General features: G+C 53.9%; 1 protein-coding gene across 1 annotated transcript in view; it reads left to right on the top strand.

Annotated features, from left to right (window-relative positions):
* LOC119957551 (calsenilin-like) overlaps positions 1–20,570 on the top strand; it is a 62,018-nt gene that overhangs the window by 6,565 nt on the left and 34,883 nt on the right. The window contains exon 2 of the mRNA XM_038785699.1: positions 1,660–1,828. Within this exon, the coding sequence (XP_038641627.1) occupies positions 1,660–1,828 (169 nt within the window). The remainder of the gene's footprint in view (positions 1–1,659; positions 1,829–20,570) is intronic.

The following is a 20,570-nucleotide window of genomic DNA, read 5'->3' on the forward strand; positions in this document are numbered from 1 at the left end:
TGAGGCTGGGATGAGTGTGTGTGGGGAGGGTAATGTGTGTGTGAGGCTGGATGAGTGTGTGTGGGGAGTGTAATGTGTGTGTGCGGCTGGGATGAGTGTGTGTGGGGAGTGTAATGGTGTGTGAGGCTGGGATGAGTGTGTGGGGGGTGTAATGTGTGTGTGGGGCTGGGATGAGTGTGTGTGGGGAGTGTATGTGTGTGTGAGGCTGGGATGAGTGTGGTGGGTAGTGTAATGTGTGTGCGGCTGGGATGAGTGTGTGTGGGGAGTGTAATGTGTGTGTGAGGCTGGGGTGAGCGTGTGTGGGGAGTGTAATGTGTGTGTGAGGCTGGGATGAGTGTGTGTGGGGAGGGTAATGTGTGTGTGAGGCTGGGATGAGGTGTGTGGGGAGTGTAATGTGGTGTGGGGCTGGGATGAGTGTGTGTGGGGAGGGTAATGTGTGTGAGGCTGGGATGAGTGTGGGGGAGTGTAATGTGTGTGTGCGGCTGGGATGAGTGTGTGTGGGGAGTGTAATGTGTGTGTGCGGCTGGGTGAGTGGGTGTGTGGGTGGGAGTGTAATGTGTGTGTGCGGCTGGGATGAGTGTGTGTGTGGGGAGTGTAAGTGTGTGTGCGGCTGGGATGAGTGTGTGTTGGGAGTGTAATGTGTGGTGAGGCTGGGATGAGTGTGTGTGGGGAGTGTAATGTGTGTGGGGCTGGGATGAGTGTGTGTGGGGAGTGTAATTGTGTGTGTGTCTGGGATGAGTGTGTGTGGGAGTGTAATGTGTGTGTGGGGCTGGGATGAGTGTGTGAGGGAGTGTAATGTGTGTGTGGCTGGGATGAGTGTGTGTGGGGAGTGTAATGTGTGTGTGAGGCTGGGATGAGGGGTGGGGGAGTGTAATGTGTGTGTGAGGCTGGGTGAGTGTGTGTGGGGAGTGTAATGTGTGTGTGTGAGGCTGGGATGAGTGTGTGTGGGGAGTGTAATGTGTGTGTGAGGCTGGGATGAGTGTGTGTGGGGAGTGTATGTGTGTGTGGGGCTGGGATGAGTGTGTGGGGAGTGTAATGTGTGTGTGCGGCTGGGATGAGTGGTGTGGGGAGTGTAATGTGTGTGTGCGGCTGGGATGAGTGTGTGTGGGGAGTGTAATGTGTGTGTGAGGCTGGGATGAGTGTGTGTGGGGGAGGGTAATGTGTGTGTGCGGCTGGATGGTGTGTGGGGAGGGTAATGTGTTTGTGCGGCTGCAGCTTGTCAGCCTCCCAAGTGTCAATCACGGGCCCGGCGAATCGCGCCCGTCTCCGTTGGAATCGATTGTGTTCCACGTGGCCCCGGTGCTAGCCCCTCCGCAGTCGCTGAATCGGTCCAGGTTCGGCGCCAGTTTTGTTGTTGTTGAAGTCCGTGAATCGCGTCCCGGCATCAACACTTGTTTCAGAAACGGAGAATTCTGCCGCAGTTATCGCAAAGAACCTTCCGGCCAGTAATCTAATTTTTGAAGTGTAGGCGAGGTTAGAAACACCAGGTTAATCACGCGAACGTGCAATGGGACTATGTCCCCATTCGTGTACATCGCGCTCAGAATATCTGAAATTCCAACGTTCATCACACCTCCCTCTTTGGAACTCTAGTGGCGACAAGCACGGTCTGCCTCACCTTTCCCCGCACATGACTGAACGACCGTTTTGTGTTCCCAGGACAAGAGCAAATCTGAGGATGGCCAAATTGGAAACTCCGTTGCGGTGGAAGAAGCCAGGCTGAAGAAGGAGGCTGGGGTTTACCAAAGGCCTCACCTCTCTCGCCGGGCCCTGATGAAATGCTGCGTGTTCAAGTGGATCATGAGTCAGGGGGTTCGTCCGGGAGCGGGTAAGACACCACTGGCCCTAACACAGCATGGTGCGCAGTCCACACGTTGAGAGAGGCCGGACGCGCAAGGTCGTCATCGCGAAGGAACTGAGGCCAGGTTTTCCTCATCCCGAAACCCCCACCCTTCCCACCGCCCCGCCAAACCCTCCCTCCCGCCCGTGACGATTCCCATCACTGTCGGGCCTGGAAAATCCGGGATTTGCGGGACTTGACCCCTTTAGAGAGAGGGGCGGGTTGAGGAGGGATTGGCACTGTTGGCAGTCAGGAACGGTTTCGCTCGAGTGGGGGGGAGCAGAGGCTGCTTTGAAATTGAAGCGCGTCCGATTCCGGCTTCGGAGCTGATCTCCAGCCGGCGATGGCCGCCCATCCCGGCTCCAGATATCCGGGCGCATGCCGTGCACTCCCCAGCAGCCTGCCTTTGAGATTCCCACTTGAAAGGGCACAGACTCGGATGAAAGGGCAGCGACACTGTGAGGGTGACCTTCCCTGGTAGTGAAGAGTGGGCGGGCCAGATTACAGCTGGGGGAAGGGGGAGGGTTTAGATTTAACCAGATCATTCCCAGACCGGTGGTCCTACGGCAGTGACGATCAGGGGATGGGTCATCCCGAGTATTGGGAAGGGGGGAGTGTGGGTGCTGATGATGTCGCGAGTTGGCACAGCCTGGCAAAGCGCCATGCGAAAGGCTGGGGGGGGGGGGGTTGGGGGGGAGACGAGAGGGCATGCGGTGGGCGATGGGACGGGATATTAAATGGGATCGTCCCACCCTCCCCCCCCCCCCCCCCCCCCCCACCCTAATGGGTGCCCTCTCCAATGCAAACAGGCCGGCATTCCGTTCCATTGGCTGCCTGCCACTTGATTCGCTGCGTCCAGTTAGGGGGAGCGAGGGAACCATCGATTCTTACCACGCGCCCCCGCCACCTCGCCGGCCAGAGATGGCGATATCCCAGTTCCTTGCCCTAGCCCGCTGCCGCTTCACGTGAGGTGCCGTCCCGATGGACCTTGCTCTGCGCCAGTTTGCAATCGAGGGCAGAGAGAAGGTCGTATCAGCAAAGATCAGGGGATCAAAGTGCTGAATGATTTATCGGTGAGTGACAGAGTTGTGTGTGTGTGTGTGTTTGGCGAAGGGGAGGGCGTTGCTGGGCGTCGGTACAGATAAAGGCCAGCTTCGCCCGCATCACTCTGCCAGTGCGGCTGGAGAGCAGACTCGCTGCTCATGGGGGCATGGGTGGCCGTGTTGGGCGTGGAGACGCGCCGCTGTCTGGGCTGGAGGGGGAGTCAGTGCCCGTCGAGCACCGCTCCGCCGCACGTGAGCATCCCCGGGCACCAGCAATCAGGTACCAGCGCTCAGAGCAGGCGGGATAACAGCTCGCGTCGGGAGTGAGGGGCTGGCGGCCATTTTGAAAACCTGGTCACGCTTCGAGTCTCGAGGGAAATGCCAACAACGTGAGGGGTCTGAGGTGCTGGGTGAGGAAGGGGCTACGGGGGGGGGGTGGGGTGGGGGGGGCAAATACGGTGGGGGGTGGGGGGGATAGGACGGGGAGGGGGGGTTAAGAGATGGTTAGATTCAGGATGTGGGTTTCTCGTCGACGGGAAATCCGCTGCGGCGGGGGTGCTCCATGCCGGAAAACGGGGCTGGGGAATCCCGCCCATCGGTCCTATCGGAATACTGGGAAAGAAAGTCGGATGGTTTCCTCCCAGTTTCACCCCTCAAAGCCTTCCCCCCCCCCCCCCCACCTCTGCGCCCCCCCCTCACCCACCCCGCATCCCCCCCCCCCTCCCTCTCCTCACTTCCTGCACAGCTGAATTGTGGGAATTGTCACAAGTGGTCAAATCGTGGACGTGGTGGGGGGAGGGGGGGGTTATCAGGAGCTACTGGTTCACAGCCGTGTACTCAAGAGTAACTCGTTGCCGCAGAAGGCTGTGGAGGCCAAATCACTGAGCGTCGTTAAGACAGAGATAGATAGGTTCTTGATTAATAAGGGGGTGAGGGGTTATGGGGAGAAGGCAGGGAGAAATGGGGATGAGAAAAATATCAGACATGATTGAATGGCGGAGCAGACTCGATGGGCCGAGTGGCCTAATTCAGCTCTTATGGTCTTGTGGTCTTATGGATGCAGGATGGCCTATTTCCAAGTCGGGCGCGGGTGAGTGACTTGGAGGGGAACCTGCAGGTGTGGGGTTCCCAGGTATCTGCTGCCCCTGTCCTTCTAGATGGTAGAGGGCCGTGGGTTTGGAAGGTGCTGCCTAAGGAGCCTTGGTGAGTTGCTGCAGTGCATCTTGTAGATTGGTACACACGGCTGCCGGCTGGCGTCGGTTGGTGGAGGGAGTGAATGTTTGTGGATGGGGGTTGCCGATCAAGCGGGGCTGCTTGTCCTGGATGGTGTGGAGCTTCTCGAGTGTTGTTGGGAGCTGCACCATCCAGACAAGTGGAGAGTATTCCCTCCACACTCCATGTTTTGAATGTGTAACTTGTATCAAGCAGGACTCAGTGAAAATTTTAGGTTTACGTTGCCATGAACACGGGCAGACCCACAGGAGGACCTAATTTGGAAATGATTCTCACATCGTCAGGGAAAACGATACCTTACTAATTGACTTGGGTCTGCGGCAGTTAAACCCTAATTATCTCCGATTACAAGTGCAGAAATCTTTGTGGCCCTTGTTTTAACAAGGCAAGTCAGGGAAATAAGACCATAAGACAGAGGAGCTGAATTAGGCCACTCGGCCCATCGAGTCAGCTCCGCCATTCAATCATGGCTGATATTTTTCTCACCCCCATTCTCCTGCCTTCTCCCATAACCCTAATCCTCTTGCAGTAAAGGTTTTCAATACTTTAACAAGCGAAATGTGACAGGTACGGCAGGCAGTAAAGACGGCAAATGGTAGTTTTCTGTTCATAGCGAGAGGATTTGAGTAAAGGAATCGGGATGTTTTACTGCAATTGCATCAGGCATTGGTGAGGCCACACCTGGAGCATTGTGTGCCGTTTTGGGGTCCTTATCTGAGGAGGATGTTTTTGCGATGGAGGGAGGGCAGCGAAGGTTTACCAGGCTGATTCCTGGGATGGCGGGGCTGTCATATGAGGAGAGACTAAGTCGGCGAGGATTATATTCATCGGAGTTTAGAAGAGTGAGAGGGGGGCAGCACGGTGGCCTAGTGGTTAGCACAACTGCCTCACGGCGCTGCGGTCCCAGGTTCGATCCCGGCATGGCTCTGGGTCACTGTCCGTGTGGAGTTTGCACATTCTCCCCGTGTCTGCGTGGGTTTCGCCCCACAACCCAAAAATGTGCAGAGTAGGTGGATTGGCCACGCTAAATTGCCCCTTAATAGAAAAAATAATTGGGTAATCTAAATTTTAAAAAAAAGAAGAGTGAGAGGGGATGGAAAAGATTTTCCTCACGTCGCTTCCCCCCCCCCCTCAACTCCCCCTCAAGATTTTGGCCGCCTCGATCCAATCTCCTCCTCTCCTCCTCCGAGGACGATCCCAGCTTCTCCCAATCCATCCCGGTGACTGAAGTCCCCCCCATCCGGAGATCGGTTCCCCGTGAATCCTTTCCTCGCCGTCTCCGAGCCTTCCCGGGCGCAGGGCCTCGAAACACGGGCTGTGCTTTTGTGGACGTTGAACGTAACTTCCCTTCTGCAGACGGTCGATGGAGAGGAGGGTTTGGGTCTGTGTGCAACGTCGAACGTTTCGGAGATGTAAGCAGGTTCAGATTGGCGCTGAGGCCCGGGAGGAGGTATGGAGGGCAGGAGGGTGGAGGGGGCCCGCATTCAAAGCTGACTGAAAGAGCGAGGACTCGACGCAGGAGGGAGAGGATTGAGCGAATTCCGACGTGTAGTTGGCAGGCCCAGAGTGGAAGGAGAAGGCCTGAGGTCAGAGGTCGGGGGTTCGGGGGTCGGAGGAGGGCTGGAGGGGGTCAGATAGCCCCAACCGGGCCGCAAGGGAACTGGAACACCGGGGCGAGAAACAGAGGGGCGGGAATCGATCATTGCGTCCTCCCTGGCTAAAATGGTGGGTTCGATTCCCGTCCCGGGGGCCTGTTGCCAGGGCAACTCTGACTCTCCCCGGGGCAATCAGCAACCCGGGGCCGTTGCCATGTGGGGGATTCACTAGCAGAGGGCGAACAGGCGTTTATATTGTTTAATTAGCCGCCTGCCCGTTCAGGAGAACGATTTGTGTTTCCACTCCGGCACGACCTAAGGGGGCTTTGCGAAGCGACGGCCCGGGAACAGGGCAGCCAATGGGAGCAGGGAAGATCCCACCCAACAGCACCGTTTTCGAAGCAGTTGGTCGAGGGGGGGAAATGATCTTCGCTGTGTTCGCTCAGGAACAGGGTAGCCTGTCCGACCCCGGCGTTCCGCTGAGTGGGTGTAGCTGATCCAGCTGGACCTCAAACAGGAGGCACGGCAAATCGAATCACTTCATCGGCAAGCCCACAGGGGGCGGCAGAGATACGCAATTATTCTACTTTGTAAATTTAGACTACCCAATTCTTTTTTTCCCCCCAATTAAGGGGCAACTTACCGCGGCCAATCCACCTACCCTGCACATCTTTGGGTTGTGGGGGTGAGACCCACGCAGACACGGGGAGAATGTGCAAACTCCACACGGACAGTGACCCAGGGCCAGGATCGATCCCGGGTCCTCGGCGCCGTGAGCCAGCAGTGCTAACCACTGCGCCACCGTGTCGCCCGGGCAATTATGCCACGGTTAAAAATAGCTCAGATAGCCCTGGAGAGGGAGCAGAGGAGATTCACCAGGATGTTGCCCTGGGCTGGAGCGTTTCAGCTATGAAGAGAGGCTGGTAAGGCTGGGGTTGTTTTCTTTGGAGCAGAGAAGGCTGAGGGGGGACCTGATTGAGGTGGACAACATTATGAGGGACGCAGAGAGGGCGAACTGCCCAACAGCGCCATCTCTTTCCTCCCTACCTCCACCCACTCTGTGCCAATCAGAGTCCCACGCCAGGCAGGGGCCTCCGGGGCGGTTGGAAAAGACACCCAGGACAAGGTGCCCAGCTGCAACAAAATGGCCGCCGGTCGTGCCGTGCTACGGATGGAACGGTGGAGGATGCTTCTTCACCCCCTCCCCCCACCCAGCCCGTCGCGGGGCAGGGCTTTGCTCTTCAACGGGGTGAATCTGTGGTCGGCTCGGCCTCCAGGCTTTTCCACACGGAGGCCTGGACGAATTGATAGGGGGAATATGGAGGCCGAAGTGCCCATGGGAAGCTGGACTGGAATGGCGCACTGGCAGGAGGGATTGTAAGATCGCACCCTCGGATAAGCACCTCGACGTGCCCTAACCAAGGGCTGCGGGCAAGAGTTTGATCTGCAGAATGGATGCGCTCTATAACTCCATAAGAAATAGGAAGCAGAGCCAGCCATTCAGCCCTTCGAGCCTGCTCCGCCATTCAATAAGATCCTGGCCGATCTAACACTCACTAATCCACTTTCCTGCCTTCTCTCCGTAATCCTAATTCCCCTCCTGATTAAAAACCTATCGATCTCGGCCTTGAACATGTTCCAGGACGCGGCCTCCACAGCTTCCTGAGGTAAAGAATTCCCAAAGATTCCCCGCTCTGCGAGAGAAGAAATTCTCCCTCAAGTCCGTCTTCAATGAGCTCCCCCTTATTCTGGGACTCCGCCCTCTGGTCCTACATTCTCCCATGAGGGGAAACGTCCTCCCAACATTGACCCTGACGGACCCCCTCGGAATCTGGGGAGGGATTCTCTCAGCCGGGGGCTGGGCCGGAGAATCGCCGTGACCGGTGCGAATCGGCGACGACGGGACGTGATTCTCCACAGAGCGGAGAATCGGCGCCATCGGGGCCAGCGTGGTCGCTGCGGCGCAGGTTGGGGGGCCGCTCTATGAGGATCCCCCCGGCGATTCTCCGCCCGGGATGGCGTCAACACTTAGCCTCAGGATCACAGAATCCCGCCCCCTTACATGTTCCAATCCTATCGCCTCCCATTCTTCTGAACTCGGAGGAATACAGGCCCAACCTGATTAATCTTTCCTCAAATTTCAGTCCCTCCATCTCCGGGATCATCCCAGTAATCCTCCTCCGTCCTGCCTCCAGTGATAATATATCTTTGCTTAAATAAGGGGACCAGAACTGTACAGTATTCTAATGTGGCCTCACTAGTACCTCAGCTGCGGAACGCCTCTGTACTTTTGTACTCCAGTATAAATAAAAGGCAGTATTCCACTTCCCTTCCCCGTTCCTTCTGTACCTGTCTGCTATCTTTCTGGGTTTCATGAACAGCGACCCCCCCCCCCCCCCCCCCCAAGTCCCATTGTGCTCCAACTTTCTGCAATCTCTCTCCATTTAGATAAAAATCCGCCTTCTCATTGTTTTCTTCCAAAGTGAACAATCTCGCATGTTCCCATATTCAATTCCGTCGGCCAACTTTCTGCCCAATCACTTAACTTGCCGCTATCTCCCTGTAAACTATTTAGATCCTCCTCACAACCTGCCTCCACCCCCAGCTTTGCATCACCCGCAGATCTGTACACTCTGATCCTTCCTCCGAATCATGAATCTGTATTGTGGAGAGCTGCGATCACAGCGCTGAACCCTGCGGCATCCATCATCGAATTCATACAGTGCAGAAGGAGGCCATTCGGCCCATCGAGTCCGCACCGACCCTCCACTGGATCCTGCCCGCCAGCCTGAGGAAGACACCATATCGCCACCCGCTGCTCCCTGTTACTTCGACTCCTTGCTGGGCCGCACTGTAGCACGGTGGTTAGCACAGTTGCTTCACAGCTCGAGGGTCCCAGGTTCGATTCCCGGCTTGGATCACTGCCTGTGCGGAGTCTGCACATCCTCCCCGTGTCTCTGTGGGTTTCCTCCGGGTGCTCCGGTTTCCTCCCACAGTCCAACGATGTGCAGGTTAGGTGGATTGGCCGTGCTTACTTAGGTTAGGTGGGGTTTAATGGGTTACAAGGATAGGGTGGAGGATCGGTGCAGACTTGACGGGCTGAATGGCCTCCTTCTGCACTGTATGATTCTTTTACGCCTGACATTAGTCCCATCAAATTATTATACCCCTCCCTGCCAACTAATCCTCACCTTGCTCCACAACCACAGGGCCAAAGGGATCTAGGGAAGGATTAATGGCTCCCAATAAGTGAAGCCTGAGGCCTAGCCAGAAAGAAGACCAGTAGTAGGCGGTTAATTCATTGCCTGCCTCTATTGTCGGGCCTAACCCTGACATTAAACCAAAGACCACCTGGCCCTCAAACCGCCCCCCCCCCCCCCCCACCCCCACGTAACAAAAGCATGATTCGTGACTAAAATATTCGAGGCTCAGTCGAGATACAAATAGCATTATTGATCCCTTGAATGCCGCATACTGCTTTGTCATAAGCAATTGCAGCTCACTTTTCAATAATTAACTCTGGCCCAGTCTCTTAAACAAAACAGCTTGAAATGAAATTTCCAGCCACTCGTACACTTTCCCTCACTGATAACATCGAGGCGATTAAATTAAAGCCCCTCTCTCGGAGCACATCTTCAAGATAGTATGGCCACAATAGGTCCTCGAGTTACACAATCGAGCCTCATTAACCTAGGCCGAGGAAGCACTTTCCTGGCTGGAGATCACGCCTCAGATCTCAGACGGAACTGAAATGTTTTTTTTTTAATTGTGCTGGACAGTATACAAAGAACATAGAATTTACAGTGCAGAAGGAGGCCATTTGGCCCATCGAGTCTGCACCGGCCCTTGGAAAGAGCGACTACCTACGCCCGCACCCTATCCCCGTAAACCCACCTAACCTTTGGACACTAAGGGGCAATTTATCATGGCCAACCCACCCAACCTGTACATCTTTGGACTGTGGGAGGAAACCGGAGCACCCGGAGGAAACCCACGCAGACACGGGGCAGAACGTGCAGACTCCGCACAGACAGTGACCCAAGCCGGGAATCGAACCCAGGACCCTGGCGCTGTGAAGCAACTGTGCTAACCACTATGCTACCGTGCTGCCCAAAATCTGCAGCACATGGGCCTTAGAGTTTTGGATTCAATAGTTTCTAATCCGTATCATTCCAACTTTTTGACTAACACATTAACGGTTTCAGATGCAATTCCGTCAACATCCTGGGGGGGTCACCATTGACCAGACACTGAACTGGACCCAGCCATATAAATACTGTGGCTACCAGAGCAGGCCAGAGGCTGGGAATCCTGCGGAGAGTAACTCACCTCCTGACTCCCCCCAAAGCCTGTCCACCATCTACAAGGCACAAGTCAGGCATGTGATGGAATACTCTCCACTTGCCTGGATGAGTGCTGCTCCCAACAACACTCAAGAAGCTCCACATCATCCAGGACAAAGCAGCCCCGCTTGATCGGCACCCCATCCACAAACATTCACTCCCTCCACCACCGACGCACAGTGGCAGCCGTGTGTACCATCTACAAGATGCACTGCAACAACTCACCAAGGCTCCTTAGGCAGCACCTTCCAAACCCACGCCTCTACCATCTAGAAGGACAAGAGCAGCAGATACCTGGGAACCCCACCACCTGGAGGTTCCCCTCCAAGTCACTCACCGCCCCGACTTGGAAATATATTGGCCGTTCCTTCACTGTCGCTGGGTCAAAATCCTGTAACTCCCTCCCTAACAGCATAGTGGGTGTACCTACACCACACGGACCGCAGCGGCTCCCTGGGATCAATCTGGTAAATCTCTGCAGCCTCTCGAGGACCCTCTCACATCCCTTCCTAAAGTGTGGCGACGAGAACCGGACACAATGCTGTAGTTGGGGACCAACTAGTACTTTGCGAAGGTTCGGCCTAACTCCCAGGCTTTTGTGCTCAACACCTCTACTTATGAACCACAAGGTCCCACATTCTTTGCTCATTACTCTCTCAATATGTCAAATTACCTTCAAAGGTGAGTCGATGTACAAAAGGCAGCGATCCTAGCATTGACCCTCGGACAATATTCCTCCCCAACACCCTCCCGTCTGAGAGATTAGCATTGACCTTGGCGGCCTCTGCCCCTTAAGTTCATTTTCTTTCTATCCATGGATATTAATAACCAGCCCGTCCATCAGATCTTAAGAACAGAAGAACTAGGAACAGGAGTAGACCATTCAGCCCCTCAAGCCCCATTCTAAACTCCAGCGAGGATGGGCCTAAACTGCTCAGTCTTTCTTCAGAAGACAAGTACCTCATCCCTGGAGTCGAGCTGGTGAACCTTCCCTGAACCACCTCAAATTAATCTACACGCTTCCTCAAATAAGGGGGACCTAAACTGTGTGAAGTACTTCGGATGCGGAAACGCCAGTGCATTGTACAGCTGTAGCAACACCTGCTGACTTTCATACTCTGTTCATTTAGCGATGAATGCCGCAACTCCAATTGCCGTCCTTATTACCGGCTGCGCCGACATACTAACTTCCTGTGATTCATTCACTAAGGCACCCAGATCCCTCTGTACCGAAGCATTTTGAAATTCCTCTTAATTTAGGTAAGTTGCCTTTGTATTCATCCGCCCAAAATGGATGGCTTCGCACTCTTCCATCTGGCTCTCTGTCAAACCCCTTCAGAGGAGAGGGCCCTGCCTTTGACATCGTCACTGAGCGCTTTAGGACCCGGACAGGCCGAAGGACAGGCAGGCTATTGGCCACCTAATTTGGGGGTGAATGGGAAAGCGGTGGATTGGCACCCACCAATTCTACATGCCACCCCATGCCCCCTTGCCCACTGTCAAAACCCGCCCACTGGCAAAAGGGGTAGGATGACAAACTTCACCCCCTCCCAACACAATTAATTTGACACAAATCGTTCTGCGTCAATGATTTCTTTTATTCATTTATAGGGCGTTGCCATCCCCAGCTATCCCTGCATTTATTGCCCATCTCTAATTGCCCTGCCCTGATGCTACCCAGCATCCCCAGCATCACAGTGCAGCCCCCCTAGCTCAGGGAATGGGTTCAGCCCTCCCAGAATGCACCACCCCCAATGGCCAAGGGTTGGAACCTTTGAAGGCCCCGGGAGCCGTTTCTGAATTCATCTCGTCAAAACCTGTGGCGGGAAGGCAGCCAACGGGGCAACGGTGTTCTGGACGTCAAGAGGTAGGTGTTGACCTGCCCTGCTGACTAACGGGGGGGGGGGGGTGAGCTAATAGCACTTTCCTGAGTGAAAGGCTTGTCGTGACTGGGGTCACGATAGACTCGTGGAGCGGATCGCTCGATGTGCCTCTCCATTGAACCTTGTGACCTTTCCATAGAAGCACTGATACCCTACATTGCAGAAGGAGGCCATTCAGGCCATCGAGTCTGCACCGACCCTCCGAAAGAGCTCCTTACCTACCCCCCCCCCCCATTCTATCCCCGTAACCCCACCTAACCTGCACATCTTTGGACACTAAAGGTCAATTGATCATGGTCGATCCGCCCAACCTGCACATCTTTGGACTGTGGGAGGAAACCGGAGCACCCGGAGGAAACCCACGCACACACGGGGAGAACGTGCAGATTCAGCACACAGTCACCTGAGGCTGGAATCAAACCAGGGTCCCTGGCGCTGTGAGGCAGCAGTGCTAACTGGCGTGCCACCGCGCCGGCTTTCGTCGGAGCTGGACTGAATTACTTGCCCTCCCCCGCCCCCCCCCCCCCCCACTCCCCTCCCCCATCCTTGCCTGGAGTCAGCCTGAGGCCTAACATTCCATCCCTACCCCTCCCCGCCTCTCTCCATGCCTGTCTTAGCTTCAGTGTGTCCCCTTAAACTTTGACCCCTCACTATCGCCTGCCGTGACCCGAGCTCCCGTTGACCCGATTGCTCCTGCCTTGGACGGCGTTTAAGGACGCGGATAGAGAGCGAAGCCTTGCGGGTGTGCTCCCCGGGCCTGACTGGCGACGGAGGGAGCTTTTGCGACGGATCTAAATTCACCAAGCCTCATAATTTATTGAACTGCTATAAATCTGAAGCTTTATTAAATCGCAGACCAAGGTCAGCTCTCTGTCAGAATTACCCCTGCCGTCAGCAGCGTCCCAATCGCGGTTTTGCGAAACTTCCCAAATTCATTAGGGGCAGCGCATCGACTGAGGGCTCTATCCTGAAATATTAAACACGGCTGGATCAATACGAGGTTTTAGCCTGCTCAGAGACGTGCATTAGGCAGACCAGGTGGCTATTGACCAGGCTTTTAATGGGGCCTGAAGGACTTAGGATTTCGGCTGAGCTCATTTCCTTTTGCTGTTCTGCTGAGGGGGCCGTATCGCCTGAGCGGCAAGGCCTACGAAAGGAGCATCTTGGGACGTCAACCGGCAAACGCCCTCTCCCTCCGAATTAAGGCCTGCGGCTCGCTTCAATTTCCCGGGACGACGGCGTCGCGGACCAGGCCCGTCCCTCATTCCTCCTCGAGATGGAAAGGTGGCGAGGCGCCCCCTTGAGCCCACTGCAGTCCACGCGGTCCGACCTCTCTCTCTCTCTGCAGTGGTTCGGGACCAGGGAACGGGCTTGCGATAGCCAGTTAAAAGTCAACCCCATATGCTATGGGGCCTGGAGTCATATCTAGGCCAGACCGGGTAAGGACGGCAGATTTCCTTCCCTAGAGGACATCAGTGAACCCGATGGGTTATTACGACAAAGTTAATGGTCATCATTACTGAGATTAGTGACGTGGTGGGATCTGAACCCACAACTCCCCTGAGCCGGGACGTCTTGAATAGCAGTCCACTGACATTAGCAGAGAACATTGACAAGGTACGTTGGTCATTCCAAAGAGCATACGTAATTGGGATAAGATGCAGAAAATGAAATGAAATGAAAATCGCTCAGACAGCTGATTGGCATTGTATCCTCGGTCAGGGGAGATCCCCCTCAAAGGCAAGATCTAGAACGGAGCAGGTTAGATCTAATGAGGGTTAGATACAGAGTGAAGCTCCCTCCACACTGTCCCCATCAAACACTCCCAGGACAGGTACAGCACGGGGTTAGATACAGAGTAAAGCTCCCTCCACACTGTCCGCATCAAACACTCCCAGGACAGGAACAGCACGGGGTTAGATACAGAGTAAAGCTCCCTCTACACTGTCCCCATCAAACACTCCCAGGACAGGTACAGCACGGGGTTAGATACAGAGTAAAGCTCCCTCTACACTGTGTCCATCATACACTCCCAGGACAGGTACAGCACGGGGTTAGATACAGAGTAAAGCTCCCTCTGTACTGTCCCCATCAAACTCTCCCAGGACAGGTACAGTACGGGGTTAGATACAGAGTAAAGCTCCCTCTACACTGTCTCCATCAAACATTCCCAGGACAGGTACAGCATGGGGTTAGATACAGAGTAAAGCACCCTCTGCACTGTCCCCATCAAACATTCCCAGGACAGGTACAGCACGGGGTTAGACACAGAGTAAAGCTCCCTCAACACTGTCCCCATCAAACACTCCCAGGACAGGTACAGCACGGGGTTAGATACAGAGTGAAGCTCCCTCTACACTGTCCCCATCAAACACTCCCAGGACAGGTACAGCACGGGGTTAGATACAGAGTGAAGCTCCCTCCACACTGTCCTCCATCAAACACTCCCAGGACAGGTACAGCACGGGGTTAGATACAGAGTAAAGCTCCCTCTACACTGTCCCCATCAAACATTCCCAGGACAGGTACAGCACGGGGTTAGATACAGAGGTAAGCTCCCTCTACACTGTCCCCATCAAACACTCCCAGGACAGGTACAGCACGGGGTTAGATACAGAGTAAAGCTCCCTCTACACTGTCCCCATCAAACACTCCCAGGACAGGTACAGCACAGGGTTAGATACAGAGTAAAGCTCCCTCTACACTGTCCCCATCAAACACTCCCAGGACAGGTACAACACGGGGTTAGATACAGAGTAAAGCTCCCTCTACACTGTCTCCATCAAACACTCCCAGGACAGGTACAGCACGGGGTTAGATACAGGGTAAAGCTCCCTCTACACCGTCCCCATCAAACACTCCCAGGACAGGTATAGCCCGGGGTTAGATACAGAGTGAAGCTCCCTCAACACTGTCCCCAGGAAGCTCTGCAGTCACATCCAGTTGTGAATGGTGTTGGACAATTAAACAATTCACTGGAGGAGGAGGATCCACAAATATCTCCATCCTCAATGATAGAGGAGCACAAGACGAATGTGCAAAGACAAGACTGAGTCATTTACAACAATCTTCAGCCAGAAATACCAAGTGGATAATCCATCTAGGTCTCCTCAGGAGGTCCCCAGCATCACAGATATCACGTGATATCAAGAAACAGCTGAAGGCGCTGGATATTGCTATGGCTGTGGGCCCTGACAATATCCCAGCAATAGTACTGAAGACTTGTGCTCCAGAACGTGCTGCACCCCTAGTCAAGCTGTTCCAGTACAGCTACAACACTGGTATAGAATTATAGAATAGAATCATGGAATCCTTACTGTGCAGAAGGAGGCCATTCGGCCCATTGAGTCTGCGCTGATCCTCTGAAGAGCATCTTACCTAGGCCCACTTCCCCCGCCCCATCAGCACGGTAGCACAGTGGTTAGCACAGTTGCTTCACAGCTTCGGGGTCCCAGGTTCGATTCCCGGCTTGAGTCACTGTCTGTGCGGAGTCTGCACGTTCTCCCCCCGTGTCTGCGTGGGTTTCCGCCGGGTGCTCCGGTTTCCTCCCATAGTCCGAAGATGTGCAGGTTAGGTGGATTGGCCACGATAAATTGCCCTTAGTGTCCAAAAAGGTTGGGTGGGGGTCGTGGGCTTGGGTAGGGTGCTCTTTCCCAGGGCCGGTGCAGACTCGATGGGCCGAATGGCCTCCTTCTGCACTGTAAATTCTATAAATCCCTGCAACCCCACCTAACCAGTACCTCCTTGGCCGTGATTGGTTACAACGACTCCACCTGGACTGGCAACAAATCTTCCTGATCAGCACTGTTGGTTTGTACTTCGTCCTTGGAAAGTATCCACGCGTTTCCCGGGGCGGCCCGGGAAAAGTAAAGGGAGCTATGCCTAAAAGCCGAGGCGAAACAGAATCCCAGTCCAAATATCTTAGAGTTTGTCTGGTCCCAAGCTGTGGAAGGTGGATGACGAGCTGAGCTGCCTGGAGAACCGAGGCATCACGTGCCCCAGTCCAGTTTGCAGAGTGGGCAGCACCCGTGGTTCCTGTGCTGAAGCCAGACAAGTCTGTGTGGTGCCTATAAAATGACCGTCAACAGGGCCTCTCACCTGGACATGGTACCAGAGAGGACCGGTATGCAAAGTTAGCTGGGGGCCACTCCTTCACGAACCTGGACATGAGCCAGGCGTACCTCAAGCTGGAGTTAGACACATCGACTAGAAAATACATAGCCGTCAACACCCATAAGGGGTTGTGCGAGTACACTCGGCTTCCAGGGGTGTCATAGGCGTGTGCGATTTTCCAGTGGGCGATGGGAAACATCCTCAGGGGGCACCCAAGGGTGGCTGTGTACCTGGACGATGTACTTATCACCTGCGCAACCTAGAAGAGGTCTTTCGATGGTTTTCCGACTTGGGCGTCCGGCTGAAAAGGGGTCAAGTGCGTATTCCAGGCAAAGAGGTCACATATTTGGGATATCGCCTTGATAAGCATGGGTCGCACACGGTGGAGGAAAAGTGTCCGGGTCATTAAGGGAGCCCCGGCAACTGAGACCACGACAGAGCTGAGGGCGTTCCTGGGACTTGTCAGCTATTACGGGAAGTTTATCCCGAACTTGGCGACCATGTTGGACCCTCCTCGCGCGCTCCCACATAAGAACCGGAAATGAACGCGGACAGCGCCACGAGAGGAAGCATTCGCCAGGGCGAAGTGACAAGGCGTGATCTTCAAAATCATTAACCCGTTGCGACTCAGCGAAGTCTCTCTCCATGTGGCGTTGGGGCAGTGTTGACCCATTGGTGGGATAGGACGATAGGCCGAGGCGTCCAGGAGCCTGCCCGACGGGGAGCGCCATTTTGCGCAGATTAATAAAGAAGGTCTGCCCGTGATTTGTGTGGTCAAGAATTTCTATCAGTACATCTACGAGGCTCATTTTACCGTAATCAAGGACCATAAACCCCTGCTCGGCCTAGTCAAGGATAAATTGATACCATTGATAGATGCGGCTAGGATTCAACAGTGCTGTTGGCGACGAAAAAATACACATTCAAATATCGTCCAGGTGCACAGATTGCGCTTGCGGATGCCCTTAGCCGACTCCCGCTACCTGTAAACCCCCCTCGACCCCATCAGTAGCGGGCGAAGTCGTGCTGGCGTTATACTTTACGCTTATGTTCCCCCCTCACGGCTGCTGAAATCCACGCGAGGACCCAAAAGGACCCCGCGTTGGCAGAACTGTGCCAAGCCGTTCCACATGGCGGATTGCACTGGAAGATCCCAGAGGAATTATACGACAAAAGCAGCAAGGCCTCAGGGTGGAGGACAGCATCGTGCTCTAGGGGAGGCGAGACTTGCATAGCGGACGCCCGGGGGGGGGATCCTGAAATTAAGATGCTCGCCAGGAGTTACGTGCGGTGGGCAGGGCCTGGATGCATTTGCCCGCCAACTTCGCCAGGACCTTCTTGGGGGCCAAGCTTTCTGCTCCTGACCGACCCCAACTCAAAGTGGACGGACGTGAACCGGATATCTTCCACCATTTTGCAGTAAGTTTGCGGATGACACCAAGGTTGGTGGAGTGGCAGATAGTGTTGAGGATTGTCAGAGGATACAGCAGGACATCGATAGGTTGGAGACTTGGGCAGAGAAATGGCAAATGGAGTTTAATCCAGACAAATGTGAGGTAATGCATTTTGGTAGGTCTAATGTAAAGGGGAAATATACCGTAAATGGCACAACTCTGAGGAATATGGAAAGTCAGGGAGATCTGGGCGTGCAGGTCCACAGATTTTTGAAAGTGGCAACACAAGTGGACAAGTTAGTCAAGAAAGCAGACGGAATGCTTGCCTTCATTGGACGGGGCATCGAGTATAAAAACTGGCAAGTCATGCTGCAGTTGGATAGAACCTTGGGAAGGCCGCATTTGGAATATTGCGCACAATTCTGGTCGCCACACTCCCAGAAGGATGTGGAGGCTTTGGAGAGGGTGCAGAGGAGGTTTACCAGGATGTTGCCTGGTCTGGAGGGTGTTAGCTATGCGGAGAGGCTGAATAGACTCGGACTGTTTTCATTAGAAAGACGGAGGTTGAGGGGCGACCTGATAGAGGCCTACAAGATTATGAGGGGCATGGATAGAGTGGATGGGCAGGCACTCTTTCCCAGGGTGGAGGGGTCACTCACCAGGGGGCATAGGTTTAAGGTCCGTGGGGCAAAGGTTAGACGAGATGTGCGAGGCAGGTTTTTTACACAGAGGGTGGTGAGTGCCTGGAACGCGTTGCCAGGGGAGATTGTGGAGGCCGATACATTAACGGCGTTCAAAAGGCATCTTGACAAACACATGGATAGGATGGGTATAGAGCGATAAGGCACAAGGAAGTGCTGAGGGGTTTGGCCACAAGTGGGATCATGGCCGGTACAGGCTTGGAGGGCCGAAGGGCCTGTTCCTGTATTATTCTTTTTCCTATGTTCGCAAGTCACCGTGGAAACATTGTGCCGGTCGATCACCCAGGGGATTCCAGAGGTGATTGTCACTGACAAAGGGACTCCATAATCAGTGAGGGATTATAAGGATTTCTGCACACTGATGGAGCGGAGCACATCTGAACTTCCCCGTATCAGCCATCTTCCAACGTCCTGACAGAGCGGCCATACAGACGTAAACAGGTGTGTGTGAGTGAATGTGTGTCAGTGTGTGTGTGAGTGTGTGTGTGTGAGAGTGAGTGTGTGTGCGAGTGTCTGAGCGTGTGTGTGAATATGGTTGTGTCTGAGTGTGTGTTTGTGAATGCCTGTGTGTGAGTGTGTGTGTGTGTGAGTGTGTGCGTAAGTGAGTGTGTGTGAGTATGAGTGGGTGAATGTTGTGTGTGTGTGAGTGAGTATGAGTGAGTGAGTATGAGTGAGTGTGCATGTGAGTATGAATGTGTGTGAGCGTGAGTGAGTATGTGTGTGTGTTTGTGTGAATGTGTGAGTGTATATGTGAGTGTGAGTGAGTGTGAGTGCATGAGTGTGAGTGTGTGTGTATGGGTGTATGTGAGTGTGTGAGTGCGTGAGTGTGAGTGTGAGTGTGCGTGTGTGTCTGTGAGTGAATGTGTGAGTGAGTGTGAGTGTGTGTGTGAGTGAGTGTGAGTGAGTGTGAGTGTGTGTGAGTGAGTGTGAGTGTGAGTGTGTGAGTGTAAGTGTGTGTGAGTGAGTGTGAGTGTGGGTGTGTCTGTGAGTGAATGTGTGAGTGAATGAGAGTGTGAGTGTGTGTGAGTGAGTGTGAGTGAGAGTGTGTGTGAGTGTGTGAGTGTAAGTGTGTGTGTGTGAGTGAGTGTGAGTGTGTGAGTGTAAGTGTATGTGTGAGTGTATGTGTGAGTGAGTGTGTGTGTGAGTGAATGTGTGAGTGTGAGTGAGTGAGTGTGAGTGAGTGTGAGTGTGTGAGTGAGTGTGTGAATGTGTGTGTGTGAGTGAGTGTGTGTGTGTGTGAATGTGTGAGTGTGAGTGAGTGAGTGTGTGTGTGAGTGAATGTGTGAGTGTGAGTGAGTGAGTGTGAGTGAGTGTGAGTGAGTGTGAATGTGTGAGTGTAAGTGCGTGTGTGAGTGAGTGAGTGTGTGTGTGAGTGAATGTGTGAGTGTGTGTGAGTGTGTGTGAGTGAATGTGTGAGTGTGAGTGTGTGAGTGAGAGTGAGAGTGAGTGTGAGTGAGTGTGAGTGTGTGTGAGTGAATGTGTAAGTGTGAGTGAGTTTGAGTGCGTGAGTGTGTGTGTATGGGTGTATGTGAGTGTGTGAGTGCGTGAGTGTGAGTGTGAGTGCGTGCGTGTGAGTGTGTGTGTGTGAGTGTGAATGTGTGTGTGCGAGTGTGTGTGTGAGTGTGAGTGTGTGAGTGTGAGTGTGAGTGTGTGAGTGAGTGAGTGTGAGTGTGTGAGTGTGAGTGTGTATCTGTGAGTGTGAATGAGTGTGTGTGTGTGTCTGTGAGTGTGGGAGTGTCTGTGAGTGAATGTGTGAGTGTGAGTGAGTGAGTGTGAGTGAGTGTGAGTGTGAGTGTAAGTGAGAGTGTGTGTGAGTGAGTGTGAGTGTGTGAGTGTAAGTGTGAGTGAATGAGTGTGAGTGTGTGTGTGAGTGAGTGTGAGTGTGTGAGTGTAAGTGTGTGAGTGAGTGTGAGTGAGTGTGAGTGAGTGTGAGTGAGTGTGAGTGTGAGTGAGAGTGTGTGTGAGTGAGTGTGAGTGTGTGAGTGTAAGTGTGTGTGTGTGTGAGTGAGTGTGAGTGAGTGTGAGTGTGTGAGTGTAAGTGTGTGTGAGTGAGTGTGAGTGTGTGTGTGTCTGTGAGTGAATGTGTGAGTGAATGAGAGTGTGAGTGTGTGTGAGTGAGCGTGAGTGAGAGTGTGTGTGAGTGAGTGTGAGTGTGTGAGTGTAAGTGTGTGTGTGTGAGTGAGTGTGAGTGTGAGTGTGTGAGTGTAAGTGTATGTGTGAGTGTATGTGTGAGTGAGTGTGTGTGTGAGTGAATGTGTGAGTGTGTGAGTGAGTGTGAGTGAGTGTGAGTGTGTGAGTGAGTGTGTGAATGTGTGTGTGTGAGTGAGTGTGTGTGTGTGAATGTGTGAGTGTGAGTGAGTGAGTGAGAGTGTGTGTGAGTGAATGTGTGAGTGTGAGTGAGTGAGTGTGTGTGTGAGTGAATGTG

The sequence above is a fragment of the Scyliorhinus canicula genome, chromosome 26 (genome assembly GCF_902713615.1).
Source record: "Scyliorhinus canicula chromosome 26, sScyCan1.1, whole genome shotgun sequence".
In the NCBI taxonomy this organism is placed as follows: domain Eukaryota; kingdom Metazoa; phylum Chordata; class Chondrichthyes; order Carcharhiniformes; family Scyliorhinidae; genus Scyliorhinus; species Scyliorhinus canicula.